Genomic DNA, 22618 nt, shown 5'->3' with positions numbered 1-22618 from the left:
TTCAGCTGAATTGCAAAACTTCTAAATGTTATTTTTATGACTATCAGCATTCTTCAAAATATCCTTTATGTCCAACAGAAGAAAGAACGGTTTGGAACAACTTGAGGGTGAGTGAATGACAGAACTATCCCTTCAATTCAAAATAAAACTAATATTCAATACTACTAGAAGCTTAAGTAGCTTCTATCCAGAAAAATGATAGGGATGCTTTTTCTGTAACAACATGCAGTTCAGATCCATAGAAAGAAAGACAAAGAAGTAGTAGTATTTTTCTCCTTGAACAAAATTAACAAGGTGTCATGATTTAAAGCATGTAATTACAAAATACCTGGTTAGGCACACAAACTGTACAAAAACAAGTGCAAACCGACAGACAAATAATATTCATAGATTCGATTTTAGACTAGAATGTAGAAGTTTGAGCCAATTGGAAACTACAGGTTAGTTTCTGTAATCATTTCAATAGCACTTGATATATGAATGTCTAACGGTGACGGGGTTTCTGACAGAATGTCTCCACGAGCACGTCAGGTTCTGGACTGCAGAGACAGACGTGCCGTCATGTCAGAGAGATGGCTCAAGTCTGCCAGCTGCGCCTGATGTTTGATGTACTCAAGAGTACGAACCTGGAGAGAAGGACAGAAAGAGGTTAAGGCTTTGTATTTGCCGCTGAATGCAAATGCGATTGTGCGTACGACTAACCGATGTGCGCGTGTCACAGAAGCCATGTTTGTGGCTGAGGTTCCACAGATTGACAGCCAGCTGATTGAGCTTGTTGTTGCGTAGATCACCATGAGCCAACAGACAGCCGAACAGAGAGAAAGCCAGACTGCCCTGCCTGCGCACGCCCTGAAACACAAACGAACACACCTACAGCCATGCTTAATCAGAAATAATATTCAAAGATTTCTCTTCATTTTCACATTCTACATTAAAATGCTTTCAGTGATATATAAAGTATCCCAATACTTTCATTTTGAGAACTATACTTTTTGTTTTATGTAAATCCTAAAATCTTCTATATCTTGATAGTTTGTTGTCTAATGCAGAGACATTCAAAAATGAGTCCAGCTTCATTTAGAGACACAGTATCTCACCTCATCTCGGCCCAGACCCTTTAAATGATCCAGAACCTGACCGATCAGAGTCTCACACAACTTGTTGATCTCTGCGATGAACTTGGGATCTCCTCCATAGAGGGTTTCATTGGAATCCACTGCAACAAGAACACGCATGCTTACGGTTAGACTTCAATGCCAGAAAGACGTTTAGCTGTTGTGTTTATTGGAGAACATGTCTGCATTTATTCACTGCGGTACCTTTAGGAATGGTGTAGAGATAGCTTTCTTGGCTCATTGCTGCTAGTAATGGTAAAGCGCTGATGTAGACGCGGATCTTAGCATCACTGTTGTCCTCCCAGGTGTAGTCCTGCACCATATTCAACAGCCCTCGCACCAGATACAGCACACCCTGCTCCGGATGATCCTACAAGACCAAGTCAACAATCGCACTTAGATATGCACTAGAAAGATGAGGATAAAGCACTCCTGCAAATATTTATGTATGCATTACCGGCACTACGAGCAGTGTGGAGAGGAAGTTGTTGATGAAGTCGAGGAGGAAGGGCTCAGATGAGCGCTGTTTACCCTCAATGCTGATGGTTCGTGGGACTTCTGGCAAAAGACTGACTGCTGCCTTCAGAAACGCATCCGCTGAGAAATGGACAAGTTTTTAGATTCAATATCAAATCACCCAAACTTCGCTGATCATGGCAGAGGCTGCTCTTTGCACTGATCCGAGGTCAGTTTTGAACACAAATGTCTCAAAGTTTGAAATCTTTAGGATCTTTTTTCAAAGAAGTCTCTTGTGCTCAACAAGGCTGCATTTATAATAATATTCAATAATAAATAATCATTCACTAATCTCTAAAGGTGTTTTTTTTTAATACATAGTTTCATTCAACAAGGACAAATTAAATCGATCAAACGTGACAGTTAATACATTTATAATGTTACAAAAGATTTTATTACAAATAAATGCTGATTCATTTGAAATATTATTAATGCTGAAATTTATGCTGAAAAGTAAAATGTATCATGATTTACACAAAAATATAAAGCAGAAAAAATGGGTTCCATATTAATAATAGGAATTGTTATTAATGATTGAGCACCAATAATTATAACAGAGCAGCAAATCAACATATTAAAATGATTTCTGAAGGATCATGTGACACTGAAGACTGGGGTAATGAATGCTGAAAAATCAGCTTTGATCACAGAAAATCAATTATAGTTTAACAGATATTCACATAGAAAACATTTATTATAAATTTTAATAATATTTCTCAATATTACTATTACTGCAGCCTTAATGAGCAGAATATACTTGTTTCAAAAACATAAAAAAAAAACTTGAACTGGAAAGTCCTCGAAAGGTCCTTGATTTTGAAGTTAACCAAAGTATTGGAACCCTAATTACTGTAAAGACTTTTATTACAAAAAGACTTATATTTTAAATAAATGCTGTTCTTTTGAACTTCCTATTCATCAAAGACAACAATTTATCGCTTTTTCCACAAAAATATTACGCAGCAAAGAATAGTTTACAGAGCACCAAATCAGCATATTAAAATAATTTCTGATGGATCATGAGAAACTGAAGACTGGAGTAATGGATGCTGAAAATTCATCTTTTCCATCACAGGAATAAATGACTTTTCATTTCACCACATAATTGTTTTTACTGTATTTTTAATCAAATAAATGCAGCCTTGGTGAGCATATGAGACTTCTTTCAAAAAAACTTTTTATAAAATCTTAAATATTCCAAACCATTGAACAGTAGTCTATTTTAATGATCAATCTCCATGAGAGGCTGGAACAAGGATGTACAAGAGCATCTTCAGTCTAAGGGAGGCTCTAGCACTCACCCTGGGACAGACACTGGTTGGCCAGCGCTACCTCTCCAGAGAGCAGATAGAGGTTGAGACGGTTGAAGATACTGGTGAGGGATGGAATGGTGATGAAACTGTAGGCAGCACACGCCTGCAAATAAACAACACACAACAGGCAGCAAAAACTTACTTATGGAATAAAACGGGATAATGAAGTGATCCAACATTATTAGGGGGAACATACATATATATAATGAGGCACCAAACAGGAAATATTTATGTAAAATCTGAACATATAAATGTAAATCTAAATATATAAACTTAAAATGTGAATATAAAGTTATAACCACAAATAAATAGATACAAATCTGAATATAGAGAAGTACATCTGAATGTATAAATGTACATCTGAATATTTACAGTGGTAGAGCATTGCGTTAGCAGCGCAAAAGGTTGTGGGTTTGATTCCCGGGGGAACACGTTAGCCAAAAAAAATAAAAAATGTTAGCCTGAATGCACTGTAGGTCGCTTTGGATAAAAGTGAGTATGAAAAAAAAACTAACCCTGACAAAAGCAGCCGTTTTTCGTGAGTGATTGCCTTTCATTACGCATCTGGTCTCCATTGCTAACTGATTCACAGTCTGTAAAAGAAACAATCATATCATCATGACAGACATTCCATCAGCACTCCATTAGACTAACATAAGACTTTACAACTTGTAGTTTCAATCTGTTTACTAGAAGAAGACACATTAGACATTAAAACAGAGTAGAGGACTGAATATGAATAATGTGTTTTAATAAGCCCTCTATCAGGACCCTGATCAGATACTACGGCTCTGTGAACACAGATATCATGACCGCATGAGATGCAGGCTGCAAAGTGACATTGGTGGAAGAGATAAATTTACTGCAAAACCAATACATACAGTAGATGATAGATACAGTTACAAAAATAACAAAAACATGCACTCACATTGTGAGATATTTGTATAATACAGGTTTTTCCAAACTGGAGTTTGAGTTGATTGTGAGCTAATAATAATTAATTAAATAATGAAAATGGGCAAAATAATAATAAAATAAAATAGACACCCTTTTTTAAATATTTTATTTGTTTACCTGCATGTCATGTAACCTTTAACCAACATCAGATAACCATGATAATGCAAATGTTTTTTTTTAATTACTGAAATATTAAATTAATCTCAGGGGGCACTTCAAGCATATAGAAAAGTTTGGGAATCCCTGATATAAAAACAAAACTCATCCATTAAAACACGGGGTGCTCACGTGAATCAGGTGAATAATGACAGGTTCTAGATTACAGAAAGTTGCTCTGGCTTCCACACAGAAACTCAACTGCTGCTCAAAGTCCCTCCCAAACGACACCTGATGAAAAAAAGAACAAAATATAAATTTATAAAAATTAGTGAAACTATGTAGGTTATGTTATAGTTGCCGACTCTGACCATACCAGTTTATAGTTTAAATTAGTGGTCGACCGATATTGTTTTTTTGACAGCCGATGCCGATATAAAGCAGATATAATTTTTTAAAAGTTTTAATTAATATTTAAGAAATTTGAAATCATTTGACAATGGATTAAAAAATAAATGTGTAAAAAAACATACTTATACTTTAAATGACAAAGTAGTTTTCACAAATAAATAAATATTTAATAAAAATATAATTAAAAAGGAAGTAAACACTGTAACCAACAGGGCACACAGTATTCTGGGAAGTTTGTGTGCATTGGGAATCATATTTTTCAAATAAAGCCAGGGTTACACTCATTTTACATACAGCACACAGAGAAAATGACATGAATATGGCAGTGGGCAAATGCATAAAGCGCATCATAATTTGATATCACGAGTTTAAAACATTCAATTCACACGGACCAACCATCACACAGAGATCACATGATCATGCTGGATAAAAATGCACACTTCACAAGATCTCACAGCTGGATTTGACTAAGTTTGCAAGGTTTGTGAAAATAAATGTTCATTAGTCATTCAAAGATTTGTTTAAATGATATAAATGCATATTTGCTTAATGCTGACAGCAAACGAGAAAGTATTATAATGTTTGCCTTTCTATTACTAATAATATAAAAGCAATCGTTATAATACTCTCTGTATACATTAATTCCTTTGTTTAACCATTCTATCTGATTATAAGACAGACTTCTATCTGTATTAGACAGAACTGTTAACAACGACAGCGAACAAGAGGGAGAATGTGAGCACGGTGTGTTCAGGAGCTGCTGCCGCTCTCAGCACCATTAAAATAAAAGTCCCGCCTCGAACACATCGGCCAAGCAGAAAAACTTATCGGCCAATGCCGATATTTGAAAAATGCCAAATATCGGCCGATATATCGGTCGACCACTAGTTTAAATGATATATCACTATTTATTTTTGGCATTACAGTAATTTATGAAAAATATAAATATTATATTCAGAGGTTAAATATTGCAAAGCTTTTGATACGTGGTCGTTTTCATGAGATTAAACTAGATGGTCTGACTGTCCTGAAAAACATAACTCCATTTGTGTCAGCTGAGCTCTCAAAAGAGAACTACCTTTTAATTCATGCAAACAGGACTGAGGAGCTGATTATCAGATGTATTTTAATTTGGTGACTCACCATACGAATAAATCCATTAATCAGCAGAGACAGTGATCTTTTCTCATCATCTAGAGTTAGAGCACTACGACACAAAGACCATATGCAAACATGTCAATGTTACACTCTGCAATTCTACATTAATAGTGAGACACTTAAAAAAAATAGCTCACTCACTTGACAGAGTCATGCATGGTCTTACAGATGTGCAGCAGCGCATTGAGAATGACTGGGTCTCTTGTTGCCTCCTGCTGATGTCTAAACAGAAAATATATCAGCCTTAACTAAGAGAGAATACTTTTACCTAGAACTAGAATTACCATCCTCTGTCTGGAATTTGAACACTTGTTTATCTACACAGTTCTAATATCGAATAGTGAGTGACAAACATACTTGATGAAGACCTCCATGATGGATTTACACACCTCCACCCTCACACTGTCTTTCTGGAACATGTCCAGAAAGGGCAAAAACTTCTCCTGCAATCATCAAAACATTATACATAAGCAAAAATAAAGCATTTTTATGATCATACTACTTCTATATGATCATACTATTTTTATATTACTACTGATATTTTCATTAACAATTTGAGTAAAATTATTTATTTTGGGCAAAATTCGAAGGAATTTGGGCTAAATCGGCCCAATAGGATGTTAAAGTTAAATATGAATTACAATGACAATAAAAAAAATTTAAAAAAATGATTGAACTGAAATTAAAAGATATTCAACAAACAATGGGGGAATTTCATTAGTCAATTTCTAGTATTCTGACACAACATAAATAATTAGTATAATTAATTTGAATAATTATGCCTATTTTTCTCTAAACCAAGTTTAGTACTGTCAAAAAAGTAACCAAAAGATTTTAATTTAGCCATAACAGCAACTCAAAATATGAAAAGGTTAATCATTAAAATCATTTCTATTGTTTTATTTCTCCATATCACTGATCATTTGTCATAAATTAAAGCATTCTGTTCTTACACCTTGGTCCATAAAATAAATAAATGAAACATATATAAATTAAATACACTTTTTAGTAGGTTTAGTAGGTTTTAGTATACAGTATCAAACAAATGTAGTGGCCATATGTTGTGTTTATCACAACATGTTTATGGGTTATTCAAACAAGAACTACACTTCTAATTCTAAATTGACTTGCAGTTTTAATCAATACATATTTGTAATCTAAATTGAAATGGAATGTTAATATATGTCTAATAAATGTAAGTATTGTATCACATTCATATCACTGAATGTAAATAACAGCGGTTCCATTTGAATTCAAATTACAATTCTGTATGATTCAAATTCAAGAACTGAAATAGAATTCAAAAGGCAATCTCAATTGAAATCTGAATGGAGCACAGCCATGCTAAAGGTGTGATTTTGCTGTAGTCATACCATTGAGAAGAGCACAGAGAAGTCGTGGAAGTGGGGGAGGATCTTCTTTATCACTGACTGCAGCTAAAACACACAGAGGAAGAGGGATGAATTGTGAGGACATCATCGACACCATCTCATATCTTCTTGTGTACATGTTTCTTGCATACCTGTGGATATGCATCCTCGAAAGCTCTGTCTGGAGTCATGTGTTTAATGATGTCAGCAAGAATGGTGTTCACTTCCCGTTTCTATGGGGAACAAATTTGAAATGACATGTTATGAAAGACCGAATTTCAAAAATGTCTCTGCTAAACAGAGCACATAACTCACCGTGAAGTGACGGCAGGTAAACTCCACCCAGATCTCAGCACAGTTGATGTAATCCTGAGTTGAAGAACACACAGTACATGTGAATTTTATTCAATTTTGTATTCAATTCATATTACATATTATCTTTCTATACTGTGTGTTTTAAACCATTCAGAGGCCAACAGAGGTGTTTACCCTTGGACTGCGCACTTTAGTTATGACCTTCCAGGCATCGTTGAGTATGGAGAGTCTCTCACTCTCTGGAGGGTCAGCACAGGACAGACTACGACCCAGAGACGCAAACAACAGGTGCTGAAAAAAGACAATCATGAATATAAACTGTGACACAGACACTGATATACACCAGAGCTTTTGGCCTGTCTGTAGATTTATATGTGTTTTGTCACCTTGGGAAATCCAGCTTCATCACAGTCTTTGATCATGCCAATAAAGTCTGTCGCTCTCATTGCAACAAATTCTGCCCGGAATGCCCACATGACAGAGTTCAGCAGGAGAGCACTATGGGAAAATGAATGAATATTGCACATTCAAACACCATAAATGCTGCAGTTGTGAAATCAATATTAGATGTTTACATTTTCTGAAGATGTTTGGCCATGCCAAAGTCACATCCACAATGCTAGGCTGTTCTGGGTGGCTTGCTTAATGGTCAAAAGAGCCCACCACTAAGTATCTATGATATTCTCCTCTCAATTGGATTTTTTTTTTCACCTTTTTTAGGCTTTTTGAAACAGATTTGAGGCATCATTCCTGAGCATAGCACAACCGATGCAGGAAGTACATGCTGAAGTTTAATATTCAGTCTTAAGAAATTCATAAGAATGAGCAATACTAAAAATGTATTCTTTCATAATTAAGCATCTCACTAATTATCAAGAATGTCGGACTCTCACAAAGTCCAATGCAACTTAACAACAAGAAGGCATCAACACTATTCACAATGAGTCTCAAGCTTAATTTTTGTCATTTTTGGTAACTTATCTTATACCATCTGAACAATTAAAAATTGTATGAATGAAAGGGTTCATAGTGATGCGCTGTTTTGTTGTGCATGTTTTTCAAGGTGTCAGAAGAGTTAGCAGATCTTACTTGTTGCCCAACTTCTTGCATCTGTCCATCATCTCTGTTAGCAGAACCTTTAAAAGACACATTTTATCATATATTATAGTATTTTCAGAATACTTTAGACTGTTACCAATAAAATATGATCGACAAAAACCATCTTTACAATGCCAAAATGGCACAGAAGATGCATCTGACATGACATGTTTAATACTGCTCAATGGTGACAAATGTTTTTAAATGTTATGAGATTAATGTAATTTTAAATAGCCTACATACAGTATACAAATTAAAGATAAACATGAACTAATTTTAAGAAAAATACTAACAAAATAATTACTGTTGATCATCAACAGTGATGATTCACGCCCCTACTGCAGAACAGCATTGCACACTGTTGTTTGGTTTTGACTTTGAGACATTTTTGGTTGACAACCAAAAATCTAACAGTAGCACTGTCATCCTTACACATCTTCCAAACATGAAACGGAACGCCTTTATGGGCAGATGGTTGAGTTATCCGATGGTTGGAATATTCCATGTCTGACTTTGAATTGAACATAGGATTAAATGAAAATGAAACAATTAGTCAAGCATTTCCTCTGAGTGGAGTATATGTATGTACCTCTGGTGCTCTGTATGCCACACACTGCAGGATCCAGTGTATAGCAGGAGAATAGAGAGTCAGATAGATGGGAATCTCCACCCGCTGCTGCGCCAACTGATTCTGTACACTTTCACCATGAATCTGACGGAACGTGGCCAGCAGGTCAAAGAAATTCTTATTGAGACTGTCCTTCAGATGCGGCGCCACCTCCATCCCCACCTGAGAGAAAGACAGAGGTCTAGAGTCTCTATGTTATGGCTGGGGTCCCTCCTTCAGTTTGAATCTACAAGGGTTTGGCTTGTTTTATCATCCACTACGCAACAACTGAAAGTGTGAAACAACACCTTACAGCACATTAAGTAGAAGCTGTAGGGAAAAACTGCTAAAATACATATTATGTATGAGAGAACATTATTCTTCTCACCCTGCATAAATATGCCCGTGCGTACACAGCCACCAGTGGGTCTCCTATTCCTCTGATCATCGCTGTCAATCTCTGCAGCGTCTCCTGAATCCCACTAAAGGACAGAAAGAGGATATCAGAGAGCTATGAAAATACCCACCTGCATGAACAGAAGTTTTGCATTGCTCAGATACTTACGACTTTGTCAAGAAGCGGTTGCATTTCAGAAGAGCAGCCTCAACATATCTGCACTAAAGTCAAGGTTCACTATAACATTCTGGGGTCCAATTCATATTTTTATTCTCTTATCCTACTTTAATCCTATAAAGCTAACTGTATCTAATTTTATATGTGAATATCTTTCGATAATTAATGCGCATCTCGTCAGTAAAGCCGGTTCTCTAATCAGCGATGAATTCCATCAGGTGTGTGATTTCACATAGAGCAGCTGTTACTACACAGAGCCGTTGTTAACTGACAAGCTGCACAAATCCACGTTCATTATCAGTGTGGATTTGCGCAGCTTGTCAGTTAACAACGGCTCAGATTTTAGTACGAGTTCCAAAATCTCATATATCATACAATATGAGCCATAAAAGCCTGATGTATCTAAAACGATAATCAACGTTCAATAAACTTGCATTTCCAAATTATATTTTTCAGACAATTTCAGGCTTTACAGGCTTAATCATTAAAACATCATTGACTGTCTTAAATTCTGAAATAAGAACATTGAAAAGTGTGTCAAAATCCTGCTGAAAAGATACAATCGAGGGACAAGCTCTCTGATGGAGGCGATTTTAAAGAACCAGTTGAGGCACGTCTCTTTGGCTGTGTCATTCACATCATCAGCGGAGAACGATTCTGAGAACCACATTAATGAGGAAATCAATTTTAAAAAATGGCATAGAGATGGTTAAAGAATATGTTGAGTTGTGATGCATTTTATTTTACCTGGTAGAGGATGAGGGTCAGCACACATGGACCAGATCCTGTCATAAACCAGTCCACCTGTACACATATGACATCAACAAGAGCAATAGACAGACATTTTTGTCTTGCTACATTTAAATACAATTTTCATGGTAACCCAAAATTTTGTTGTAGGTTATCAGCACTAACAAAAGTAAATGGTGAAGCTTTATATATATATATATATATATATATATATATATATATATATATATATATATATATATATATATATATGAAAAATAATAGTAAAAAAATAAAATGAAACGATTATTATGATTAACTCTTACCGAAGGTGTCTAGGATATCTGTGATGAGAACAAACTTGCTGGGGTAGAACTGAATTACTGACGTATCAGAGAGCAGCTTGGAGCACTGACACAAAATAATGTGAAAAGGAATGTTTACTATATTTTGATGAAGATTTTTTTTTTTCTTTGAAATAACGAGACCGGAAAAGTGCATTATGAAAATTCATTTTGTTTTTGACCTAAAATGTCATTTGAGTGTATACTGTTGGTTTATGTGTTCACCAGTCCTCAGACCTGGATGACAATTTTCAGAGCTTTGACTTTCTGGTCTGAACCCCAGGCCTCCTTCAGAGACTGGTTGAGCTCTTCAATGCGGTTGACATAGTCCTGCTGGGACAGGTTAAGCAGCTCCCTCTGTGAGCCCTGAGCACACACAATACTCAGCATATTCATTAACATATCTACCAACAAACAGTAAAGCACAAGACATATCCAGACGAGACCCACCTCCTCCAGGTCATCCAGTTCCTCCAGACGAGTGCGCACCTTCTCTGACACCGCTGAGCTGGGACTGGATGCTTTACCTTTACACAAACCAAACAATTAAATGTGTCTATTATGGCTATTAAAGTTTAAGTTATTGTTCAGTACTTGATCAGCACTGGTCAGGATGGAGCAACAATTTGGCAAAGTATTTTATAGGGATTGCAAGGGTTTTTCATCTTCATCATCATCATAGTAATAATAATAATAACAATTTTGAAATTTAGCAATTAATAGAAGATTAATGGAGGACAACAACTGGAATAACTACAACCCAAGAACAAATGAAAAGAGTCTTTAAAAACTGATGAACTCACTCTTGTCCGAGCCCATGAAGAGATTCTGTAAGAGAAACAAAAGCTCCATTATCGTGTGTCAAAAGTAAAGACTTGACGGGATGAGTAAAAGGTGTAAACCGCTGCACTTACTATAGACAGTTTCTCTGTGGTGGTGAATCTAGACAGGATCTCTCCACGTTTAGATGACCACGGCTCAAAGTCTGAGCCCACTTCCTCCTCTTTCTCCCTACGTTTACGTCCCAACTCCTAAAACAAAACAGTAAAAAGTGAAAAAGTAACAAATGTTTCATGCGTAGATCAGTTTGATGTGTATCCGCAGACATACAGTACTTAGTTTATTAAATTTAAATGCAATAATATTTTACAACACAATGGGAATCTCTGAAGTACCTTTGAAACATTTATATGGTATTAATTGAGTACTATGGTATGTACTGTAAGTACCATGGTATTACTATCTGATACTGCACAAGTATATTTTATCAGACTACTAGTGTACATTTATGAATTTAATAATAGTCATACCGGTATGATTGTGTATGAATTTTGTGAATTTTACCCCAGCAGAGATGCTGTGTGGGAGAGCTGGTGTCTGAGACACCGCAGCGAAAAGAGAGAGTGGGTCGCTCCCATCCAGCATTGAGCTGAGTGGATCCAGAACCACAGAACTAGAGGAGGAAGATGAGGAGGAAGTGCTGCCTTTCCGCCCACCACGGCGAGCTTTAGAATCTGTCACCTGGAAAGAAAAATAATATATATATATATATAATTTTTATTTATTTATTTATTTTTTTATTTTTTTATTACGATCGAATTTGTTCATTCAATTACTTGTGTTCAAAGTATTTTACAGGTCACTTATTTCACATTCAATCTTGGTGTCTTGATCAAGAATACACCGGGCACAGTTCTTCAAAAAAGTTTAATGTGGATCAGAATAATCCAGATTTGAAAATCCGAAGTTTTGCTATCTAGAATCACCCTCGGATACAATTTTTTTCCAGACTGCCAAATCTGGATTACCAGTGCTCTAAATAAGGCAACATATCACAATGTAGGCTACTTGCTATTGTACAATAGCATGGGGTCAATTTCTGTAAGTTTTTTTTTTTTTTTTTTTTTTTTTTTAATCAACAGAAAACAGAAAAAGTACAATAATATAAACATACCCTTCCATTCCCAGTGACACTCAACAAATAAACATGCAATAAAGGATGAAATTGTTAGAAACTATTTCTGACTGATTTATCTCTGATAAATGTGACATTGTTATAATATACAGTGATAAATGATAACATTTTGTTTTAAGGATTATTTCATGGAAAAAAATGTTTTCTTTCTTCTTTACTGTACAGAAAGGCTTAACAGAAAACATTTTAAACAACACATACTGACGGTTTGATCCAGAGCAAAACAGTCAAATCTGATTCTAGGATCCTTTTTCTTCTATTGAATAACTCATTTTTGTTCAGACATTTGATCCATTCCAATTACCAAGATCTGATCAAATTTCTTGTAAACATCTAGGCAGAGGTGATATTTAAAGCTTCCAACTTTGTGCAGTTGTCAGTCCAAAGGTTTACCCTGCTAACTAGCAGCATTATAAGACACGAGTTAATGGCTTGTGTATGACTTGGACAAGACTAAATCGAGGTGAACCGGTGGATTTTCCTTTAAGGAAATTTAAGTAAAATACATATTCTTGTTCAACACACTCAAACGCTGTTTACTCGAAGAGGACTGAACCTCTAATAACAAGATAACAGTCATATATATATATATATATATTTATGAGAGCATTTAATGAGTTTTAAGGAGATCGTAGATGTACCGTGATTGCTTTAAGTGGATGATAGTCACTGAAATCCACTGCTGAAACCTCCAAACGACACATCTGCACCTCAGCCTCATATTTACGGGCCCGAGAGTGCCTGTGCAGAACATAAAACATATATAGAAAGATGATATGGACAGTCATATTAATACATAAGCCTGAACAACAAAGTGCTGGAAACACTAACAAATGTACCAAAAATAACCACGTAAGTTAATACCATTTTTTTTCTGGGCATGGCACCATGTATTATTTTGTGTTGTTGTACTTGACTAAAAGCAATGGTAGAAATACCATACCATTTGTTTAAGTAGCTTTAGGTAAAATAAGTAAATATCATGGTATTTGACTGTGTAATCCTTCAGTATCATGGCAGCTACCAAGGTAACATGGTATTACATTTTAATACCATCAATGTGCTGTCATAACAGTTAACGTTAACGTACACCTTCCTCTAGTCTACATCAGCAGTGATTATTCGCTAGTACAGATATCTTACAAAATACATCTTCAGCATTATTTCTCTATTCATTAAAAACGTCGCGTTAGAATTTGATAGTGGCAAAAAATTTTTTTTAAATGTAAACACTTCTTACCACTGAACTGAAGCCATGTTCAATCAGTGTCATATGATCCCGAAGTGTCTGACTTAAGAGTCCTGGTGTCATAATAAAAGTCACCAATTTATTTGCGTGTGATGCACTTATCTCTAAAAAGATGTACATTCCACAGTAAAAAAAATAAAATAAAAATAATAATAAATAAATAAAATAGAATAAACAGAGAGTGTGTGTGTGTGTGTGTGTGTGTGTGTGTGTGTGTGTGTGTGTGTGTGTGTGTGTGTGTGTGTGTGTGTGTGTGTGTGTGTGTGTGTGTGTGTGTGTGTGTGTACAGGTTTTTCTACACTGGTGGGGACTTAAAACTGAGTACACACCAACTCATGGGGAATGGTGTCACTGTGGGGACCTAAATTGAGGTCTCCATAAGTACAAAAGCTTATAAATCATACAGAATTATTTTATTTATTTATTGAGACTGTAAAAATGCAGAACGTTTTCTGTGAGGGGTAGGTTTAGGTGCATAAAGCCAAAAATATAACAAAGAATAAAATCTTATCCAGCATCACATGAAAAAAAAAAAAAAAGTAAAACATTCACGTTTCCTTTAGGTAGGTCAATAAACAAACGTGTATAGGCTGCATCTGAGTCTAAAGGGGAAAATATCACTTTCGATCTTGTGAGCAACTACATTTACATTTATGCATTTAGCAGATGCTTTTATCCAAAGCGACTTAAAGTGCAATCAGGCTATACATTTTATTTTTATTTTATTTTTATCAGTATGTCAGTCAACTACAAGTCAGTGTTGGTTCTCTGTTACTGTCATCAGTCATGTGTGCTCTTACCTTTCATTAAAATTTCAATGTTAATCCAGTCTTAAACAAATGATGGTTTGTTTACACTTTATTTTAAGGTGTCCTCGTTACAGTGTAATTACACATGAGTTATGAGAATATGGGGTTATGGGTTATAAGGTTAGGGTTAGTTGTTTTGGTAACACTTTATTTTAAGGTTTCCTTGTTACATGTACTTACTATTATAACGACAATTAACTATGCATAATTACATGCAAGTAACCCCAATCCAAACCCTAATCATAACCCTACAGTAAGTACATGTAGTTAATTTATATAACTCAGTACTTAAATGTATAATTACACTATAACAAGGAACCTTAAAATAAAGTGTAATGTGTGCTTTACTCTTATTACTATAGTAAGTACATTTAGCATGCAACAAGGACACTCCAAAACAAAGTGTCACCAATAGTTGGATGCAAACATTCAAACAGAACATTGTATCAACGTCACCTTGCTGTCTGAGATCACTCTATCTTTGATTTGAAGAAAAGAGATCTTGAAATGATGTTCCAGATTCTCTCTTACCATTCTAGTCTTACCTTTCTATTAATCAGAATCGCATCCCTTTGTCCCTGGTGATTACATCCATACTTTGTAAAGCAATCTGGAAGTAATCTGAAGCACATTTGCAGTTCATCTTTGTTCTTTGGTCCGTCCAGTCGTGTTGAGTATAATGATAAAGTAGCATAGATACGATTACTCCTATAGGAAAATCTACACAGTACATGGCATAACTGTAATTCCTCGGCCTGTTTCTTAATGAAGCAAAGCTCCAAGATTTGTGACTTTTAGTTCACGTTAGCTTTGAAGTTAGCATCAGTATACTAGTGTACTCCTACATTTGACTGGTACTTGTCCAATCAAATACTCTCTAGAATGAAGGCCCCAATATACTTCAAATTAAATCGAAGAACAAAAAGGTATGATGTCATTTTGAACAAAATCTGGTCAAAACAAGTGTTTTTGGAGTTTGTATCAGTGGTTCAAAACTTCAAAACTTTGCGCAGCTGTTAAACACCTTCAATGGAACAACCTTTTCCGATACTTTATTTCCCAAATATTAAGCAAAACACAATGTATTAAAATATGATATGAATCTCTGAGGTATTTGCTAGTAGCTTAAAAGACGAAGAATAAGAAGAACACATCACACAAATGGTGTTTGTTGCGACCATTTTTATATCTTTGTGAGTGGAAATTAATATTCTTTTCAATGTTTTTTTCTCCATGAAAAACATCATCATCAGGCTGAAATAAAACAATTCACTCTTTGTCCTTTCACAGGCGTAAAGAGAAAAAGTGAGGAAATACATTTGCATCTTTAAATGAAGTCCACATTTCATTCTGTTCTCAATCACATTCATTCCACGTTTTTCTCTCTATATATTTATATATATTTTTAGTTTGTAGGAAATCAGTTTCTGGTCATTTAAAACAGAAGTCCAGGCCATAAGAATCAAAACAGAAGAAAAGTCCTTTAATTCCTTCGATACATTTGTCCATTCATTTTATTTTACCCTCCAGCGGTTTTCCTCCCTTCATCCAAAGGGACTCGAAATCGCGAAATCGAGGAGGAATACAATCACAGTCTGTGATTTCTTTATAAAGAAAACAAAGTTCCAGCGACACACCTTTGATCCCCCCCTTAGTCTCTGAGGAACAAGGGCAGAGGAGCAACAATATGAGCGCGTGCTTTTGAATGTGTCTGCTGTCGTGTCGGGGAGGGCACACAGTAGTCGGTAAGTGGCTAATGATGGCGGCATTGACGGTTGTCATGGTGATTGCGTGGGTGGGCTGCTCTGGGCAGAGCTTAGAGAAAGCGAGGGGCTACAACTGCCTGGAGGGGCGCCGGCGGCCCGAGAACTGATCCCGCCCGAGGAACTCTCCAAACCCTCAGAGTTCTCCAACATCTCCTGAATAAGAGGAGGCATGGAGCCGGGAATCTCCATCTTCAAGGTGATCACACGCTCTGCCCCTGTGAGAGATGAAAAATTCATTTTGTTTGAATTTTATTTTCAAGTAGCTACACATTAATTTTTCTTGCAGTAATATTGGACAAATAGGATTAGAACTCATCCATGAATAAGTCATGCGAATGAATTCGACTCACCCTTGGCACTGATGCTCCTCAGGTCGGTGATCTTCATCAGCATCTTTGGGAACATGTGAGGTTTGTGTGGCCTTCTGTTCCTCACGTAGATCTTCAGTGCTTCCAGCAGCGGCTCCTGCAGTACATCCACCTTATCGGCCTGCTCCAGGTCCTGCCGATCTGCACAACAACAAAAAAAAACGCTTAATTAGAGTAGATTTTTTTTTATTGTTTTGTGACATTATCTATATGTTCTAATATTTTCTCCCAGAATTCTTGTTATCATAAAATTTTTTTTCATCTATTCTGTATTTTTTTACAGTCTTTAATTATGATTTTAGTAAAAAATAAATATTTTTAATTTAAATTATTTTTAAACGTAATATTTTTAAATATTATATAAAAACATACATTAGATAATAATCTTACATTATAATTTTATTTAAATTGCACAATAAATACTAAAAGGATTTTATAAATATTGTCTTAAATTATGAGGATTTTGGAAGAAGAAAAAAAAACATTTGTTACTTTAAAAATAATTTAAAATATTTTTACTTTTTAGTTTTAAAATATCTTTATGTAAATTATTTTCATGGAAACAGGTTCTCTTCATGCTAAATATAATTTCTTCTTCTGATTTTGTGGTGAAATCTGACCTGGCCATGTTTTCAGGAGTTTATACAATATATATGTTCACTATATGCTATATGAGCACGAGAGGTGCAATACCACCACCAAACACTGCAAGGCACTAGAGGTCCATCTATCAAAAACATAGCAAGCTCATGTGACACTAAAGACTAGTGGCAAATACAGCCTTGGTGAGTATGACAGACTTCTTACAAAAAACATTAAAATAATTGTATTATTTCAAACTTATATATTTCTCCAGCATATAACAATGTGCACCGTATGGGACATTTATGAATGCAAGAAATGCCAAAACAGTACCTCCACAGAGCAGGCAAATAGCACTGAGCAGTCCTGTTTCTGCATCATCCATTTCTAGCGGTAGCAGCTGATTGGCGAAAGCGAAGACCAGGTCTGTTAACGGACCAAAGCCAGCATTGTGCATCTGTGTTCGGTTCAGCGTTAACCCATCAGAGAAAGTCATGGTGTCTTGCTCAGGCGTGTAGCGGGTACAGATCCTCAGAATCTAAAAACACAAACAGAGAGGAGACGTGTTGGTCATAACTCAGCATATGTTGATCACGAAAGAAGAATGTAACCAAACAGTTGATGGTCCTCATTGACCTCCATAGTATTTTTTCCATACCATGGAAGTCAATGGGGCCAGAAACTCTTAACTGTTTCTTTAGCCATATTCTTCTAAATTTATTACTTATTTATTTTTTCACACAGGTTTAATACAACTTTTAACTATGCCTTAAAAGTCCCCATGAAATCAAAATTAAAGTTTTTTTTGGGTGTTAGTATCAATATGTTAGTCTTAAGGTTATCTATAAGGCAGTGTGCACCAAAACAGTGACAAAATTTGCATTTAGAAGATATAAGCATTCAAAGCTTGCAGTTCGTCACTTCTGCCAAAACAGCTCAATGATTTTTTTGACGTCACATCGTACTTCATCTTCTCATCAAATCTCCTGACCAATCAAATGCTTTCTAGAAATTGAAGCGCCCACCCCCGCACTATAAATAGACACTGAAGCTGTGGCTGGGATCGGTCGTTTGGTCACAGTGTAGTATTTCCTGTACAGTGAATGGCTCGTAGTGCACAATGTAGGCGATAGGGAACGATTCAGACAGTGTATATAAGCTTTCGATTGGTGCAAATGAGGTCATCACGTTGTGTCATGCGAAACGCATACACAGTCTGATCCGGACTTTGGCTCCGGTCCAGAGACGCGATCATATGCGCAAGTCGGCATATATTAAAAACTTTTACAACTACACAGCTTCAGCATGATTATGACCACTATTTTGTTTTACTAAGAGTTTCATATTGAGTCTAGGGGGTAATCTATTAGCTCAACGGCTCTGGCCCGAGCAGATATAAACAAAACACTATTGGCTATTTTAAAAAGGGGCGGGGCTGCAAGATATGTCCCGCCCTCTCTTCCTGTTTCAGCTGAAATTACGTCACCACATAGAATAATGCTGCGTGTTTCAAGGTACTTCAGGGGACCTTTAAGTTGGCTTTTATTAACAAAATTTTATGATGAAGTACAACTGCAATTGCACTTTTCTCACAAAGGAATGCTTGTGGGATTAGAACCTACATCCTTCAAAGACTCAAATGTGACCCTCAGTCTGTTTTCCGCTTTAGTGATATAATGTAAGGCCAGTGCAGGCTTGGAAAAAGCTGGGTTAAGTGAGTGTTCTCACCAGTATGTCGAGGCAAGCGGCTTTCAGCAGTGTGATCTGGTCTGCAATGGTGAGGGTGGTGAATCCCGGCAGCTGCTTGGCGAACTCCACCGTTTTTATGATGCACTTTGTGGAGAGCTCGCTGAACTTATCCCACAAATCCACATCCAGTGACACGCGTCGCTCTGAGCTGTTACTCTATACACAGAGAGAGGCAAAATTCAAGTACACTAGACCGCTATGGTAAATGTTTAATAGCAGCATTGATAATGGCTGAAAGAGTGGCATATGAACTCTGGTTGTCAGCTTTAGTGAAATCTACTTGTAAACAGAAGATGAAACCGTCTATACAGTTATTGTCTCTCAAAAGAAAGAGTCAACTCAGAATCATTGAAATGAGTCGTTTTTAAAACGAATCCCAAGCCGTTTCATGTTGACGTCAACATGAAACATTAGCATGTCCACTTGCTGGTCTTTTCGTGCTGGTCTGAATGAAAATGCAAATTCATTCTTTGCCACTAGGTGCAGCTTTTGGAGTGTTACAAATAGCGGTTTCCCCGGTAACACTGTACACAAAGCAGCACTGCACTCACAATGTTGCCAATGTAAAATGCTCAATGTAAAAAAAAAAAAAAATACTGTAAAAATCTTGTTACAATCACTAATTGAATTCAAGTAAGAATGATCAGGCATGTGAATAGTGAAGGCCAAAAAATTCTTATCCCAAATTTTTCTAATAAAGAAATATATTACTAATGCAATAATAATATTGTACTGTAAAACAAAAAATAACATTTAATAATAATTATAATTTACAGAACAACAGTAAAATTACAATAACAACTAAAATTTGTGGCTGTCTTCATTTATTTGTTTTACTGCATACAGCTTTTATTTAAATTAACCTACATATATTTTTACTAAAACATGTAAATGAAAGAAAAATGCCACACACTGATGTCTGTGAACATTTTTGAGTGACGATGATGAAACATACATAATAAAGAAATGGAAAAACCATCACAGACATAGTGAACATTTAGTATATCATTCAGCCCTCGCACGCTCTTACCGTGGTGTATTTGCCGAGTTGACAAAGCGAGGGGAAGGTCTCTTGGTGGGCTTTCCTGATTCTCTCAATCATCTGCTCTGTGTCTGGGCTCAGCGTGTAGCTTTCTGTGCATTCTTGCTTTTTCTCTTCTTTCTTCTTCTTATTCCTGTCGTTCCTCACCGCTACACAGACAAAAAGACAGACAACAAAGGTCAATGTTCAATGTACATATTCTAATGTCCGTTAAAGGTTCTTAATTCTTCTTCTTTTTAAATAACAAGTTCTACAATAGGTTAATTTCCTACAAAATACAATTCTTGATCTTCAGATGACATTCAAAGATGTAGATCATCTACTTCCGACACAGATATATTAAGCTGTCCCTCTAGTCATCTGTGTCTTCATCATATCTTTGAAAATGATAATGAATTGTACCTAAAAAAAATAATTTAAAAAAGAAGGGGGAAAAAAAATCACGTTTCTGTAAGAACTATAGCATTTAGTAAAGAATATTTTGGCCCTCTTATTAAAAATATTAAACTGCACGTGCCTTGCATAATAGTAATTATAATAATACTAAATATTATATTAGTAAGATGTTATTTTTAATTGAACATTGGTTTTTATAATATTAAATTCTAAAATCATTTAATCATATTTTATATTGTATGATAACATTGGCATCACAGTGACATGTAATTTCAGGAGAAAGTGAAGTGGGCAGAAATTGGCATATTTTACAATATTGAAAACATTTAGCCTAATCATATACTGTATTATCACCACAACATAAGTTTGCTATCACAGTGATTTGTGTGGCCATGCCATTTTAGAGAGAAATGAAGAGGGCAGAAAAGAAAAGAGATTCTCAAGAAGACAGATAAGAAAGAATAAGTGATGGGTGGAACAAACCAACAAAAAAAGAGAGAAAACTTGCATGCGTAGCAGTGAAAGGCCGTTTGAGATGCAGTAAGCAGCAGTAATGGAGTGAGATGAGACAGACAGACAGATAGAGGAAACGTGTTAGAGCCAACACATCACATCTGTGAAGACAAACCACGAGGGGAGGAAAGGCGAGAAAAAAAAAAGTGTTCAATGAAGAAAAAGGACAGGAAGCAGAAATGCCATCACACCCCCTCCATCACTACCATCTCAAACACACTCTCTTTCTGTCTCTGCGGGGTGTGTGTTAGTAGTTTGATGAATAGAGCGGGTGGATGAAGTCGTACATAATGCTGATAGATCACCACAGGTTTCATAAGACCCAGAGCTAATCTAATCTCGTTTTATGACACACGCACACACACAAAAACACACTGTAATGCCATGGCATTATTTTCTCTCCAATCTCTGCTAACAAGCGGACCTTCACTGCATCCCTCTCTCAGGCCTCTGGAGATGCGGAATTAATTCCTAAATAAAAGTGGGCTATCTTAACGTGCCTACATTAGCCCCTATGACAGATTGGCACAGCGATCATAAGCCGCAAAACACAATTTAATGAAGTCATTAAAGAACTATTAGCCTGGCTGCACCATCACTCATGCACTAGCGCTACTGAGAGACCTGCAGCGAGAGAGAGAGGTAGAGAGAAGGGGGGGGGGGGGGTTCTCCAGCAGTATGATGAGTATTTTGTGTGTTTTTGAAAAGGTGATTTTTACACACTGGAATTGGTGACGATATGGGCAGAAACATGCAAACGACCTGTAAAACTGCCAGAAATGTGTTCTATGCAAGTACGCAAACATCAAGTGCACAGTTCTGTTGTTTATACTTAACACACGTTCTTGAATCACTGTGGCGGTAACAAACCCAAGGGGCCAATAGAGTTACGTTTAAATGTCTGCGCTATTAAAACAGTTGTACATAACCTGAGATGCAATATGAACTGTGCTTTGACATTTCAGACTGAAACAATGTGTGAAATTGAGCTTAAGTGTCTACATTCACGTACTTGCGTAGAGGTTTTTGGGTCTGTGTATTGTAATCTCAACATCACTGCAGAAAAAATACACACAAAAATACAAACGGGGTGTAAAGATCAGCGTTATACACTGATGGGGTGTAAATATCTGCTCTGAGAATGATTCAATTACAATTATGATTCTTTACTAAATGACGCAATTAAAAACGGAATCATGATTTAATTTGATTGTTTTGGTAAGATTCATTATCATTTAATTATCAGGGACAATATTATTTTAGCAATGCAGGAAACACGGAAGCATAATAAAATCGCAATATGGAGTGTCTGTGAATATTATAGACTAAATTAAGATATGAAGTCTGCTTGTTCTCCGTGTGAATGAGAGGCGCAGTTGCATCTACTACAAATACTCAAACCCACACGGCAATCAACTATTCATACTTAAGGCATTAAAACAGAATTTAATAATGCTTGATTATTCGACTAATCAAAAAACAAAACAAACAAACAAAAAAAAAAACTATAGTATAACAGATCAAAAAACGGTTAGTTGCAGCCTTAATTCCAATATTAAACATAAA

General features: G+C 36.0%; 2 protein-coding genes across 6 annotated transcripts in view; both read right to left on the bottom strand.

Moving 5' to 3' along the window:
* Positions 1-265: 265 nt before the first annotated feature.
* vps35l (VPS35 endosomal protein sorting factor like) lies at positions 266-13883 on the bottom strand. Of its 3 annotated transcripts, none has more exons than XM_042767337.1 (30): positions 13819-13883; positions 13220-13319; positions 11948-12124; positions 11518-11634; positions 11407-11431; positions 11054-11130; positions 10841-10969; positions 10586-10670; positions 10278-10334; positions 10091-10187; positions 9522-9569; positions 9345-9438; positions 8939-9139; positions 8341-8387; positions 7638-7749; positions 7426-7542; positions 7252-7305; positions 7089-7169; positions 6940-7002; positions 5924-6009; positions 5708-5788; positions 5552-5615; positions 4190-4288; positions 3460-3537; positions 2933-3047; positions 1573-1712; positions 1320-1485; positions 1098-1216; positions 703-870; positions 266-626 (listed from the first exon to the last, which is right to left on the bottom strand). In XM_042767337.1, exons 1-30 carry the CDS (start codon positions 13833-13835, stop codon positions 528-530), a joined length of 2913 nt encoding a protein of 970 aa, XP_042623271.1. In that variant the 5' UTR covers positions 13836-13883; the 3' UTR covers positions 266-527. The 3 variants fall into 3 exon arrangements, with proteins under 3 accessions (XP_042623271.1, XP_042623272.1, XP_042623273.1); XM_042767338.1 differs by having other exon boundaries at positions 703-849; XM_042767339.1 differs by lacking the exon at positions 4190-4288.
* A 1920-nt stretch (positions 13884-15803) lies between these two features.
* Positions 15804-22618, bottom strand: part of LOC109101281 (retinoic acid receptor alpha-A-like) — a 146113-nt gene continuing 139298 nt past the window's right edge. For all 3 annotated transcript variants that reach the window (XM_042767335.1, XM_042767334.1, XM_042767336.1), the window contains 5 exons: positions 20132-20292; positions 19081-19257; positions 17686-17890; positions 16753-16911; positions 15804-16617 (listed from right to left, as the gene is read on the bottom strand). In XM_042767335.1, the coding sequence (XP_042623269.1) occupies positions 16415-16617; positions 16753-16911; positions 17686-17890; positions 19081-19257; positions 20132-20292 (905 nt within the window). In that variant the 3' untranslated portion in view covers positions 15804-16414. The remainder of the gene's footprint in view (positions 16618-16752; positions 16912-17685; positions 17891-19080; positions 19258-20131; positions 20293-22618) is intronic.

The sequence above is a fragment of the Cyprinus carpio genome, chromosome A12, assembly GCF_018340385.1.
Source record: "Cyprinus carpio isolate SPL01 chromosome A12, ASM1834038v1, whole genome shotgun sequence".
Lineage (NCBI taxonomy): Eukaryota > Metazoa > Chordata > Actinopteri > Cypriniformes > Cyprinidae > Cyprinus > Cyprinus carpio.
This window is presented reverse-complemented; position numbering and strand designations above follow the sequence as displayed.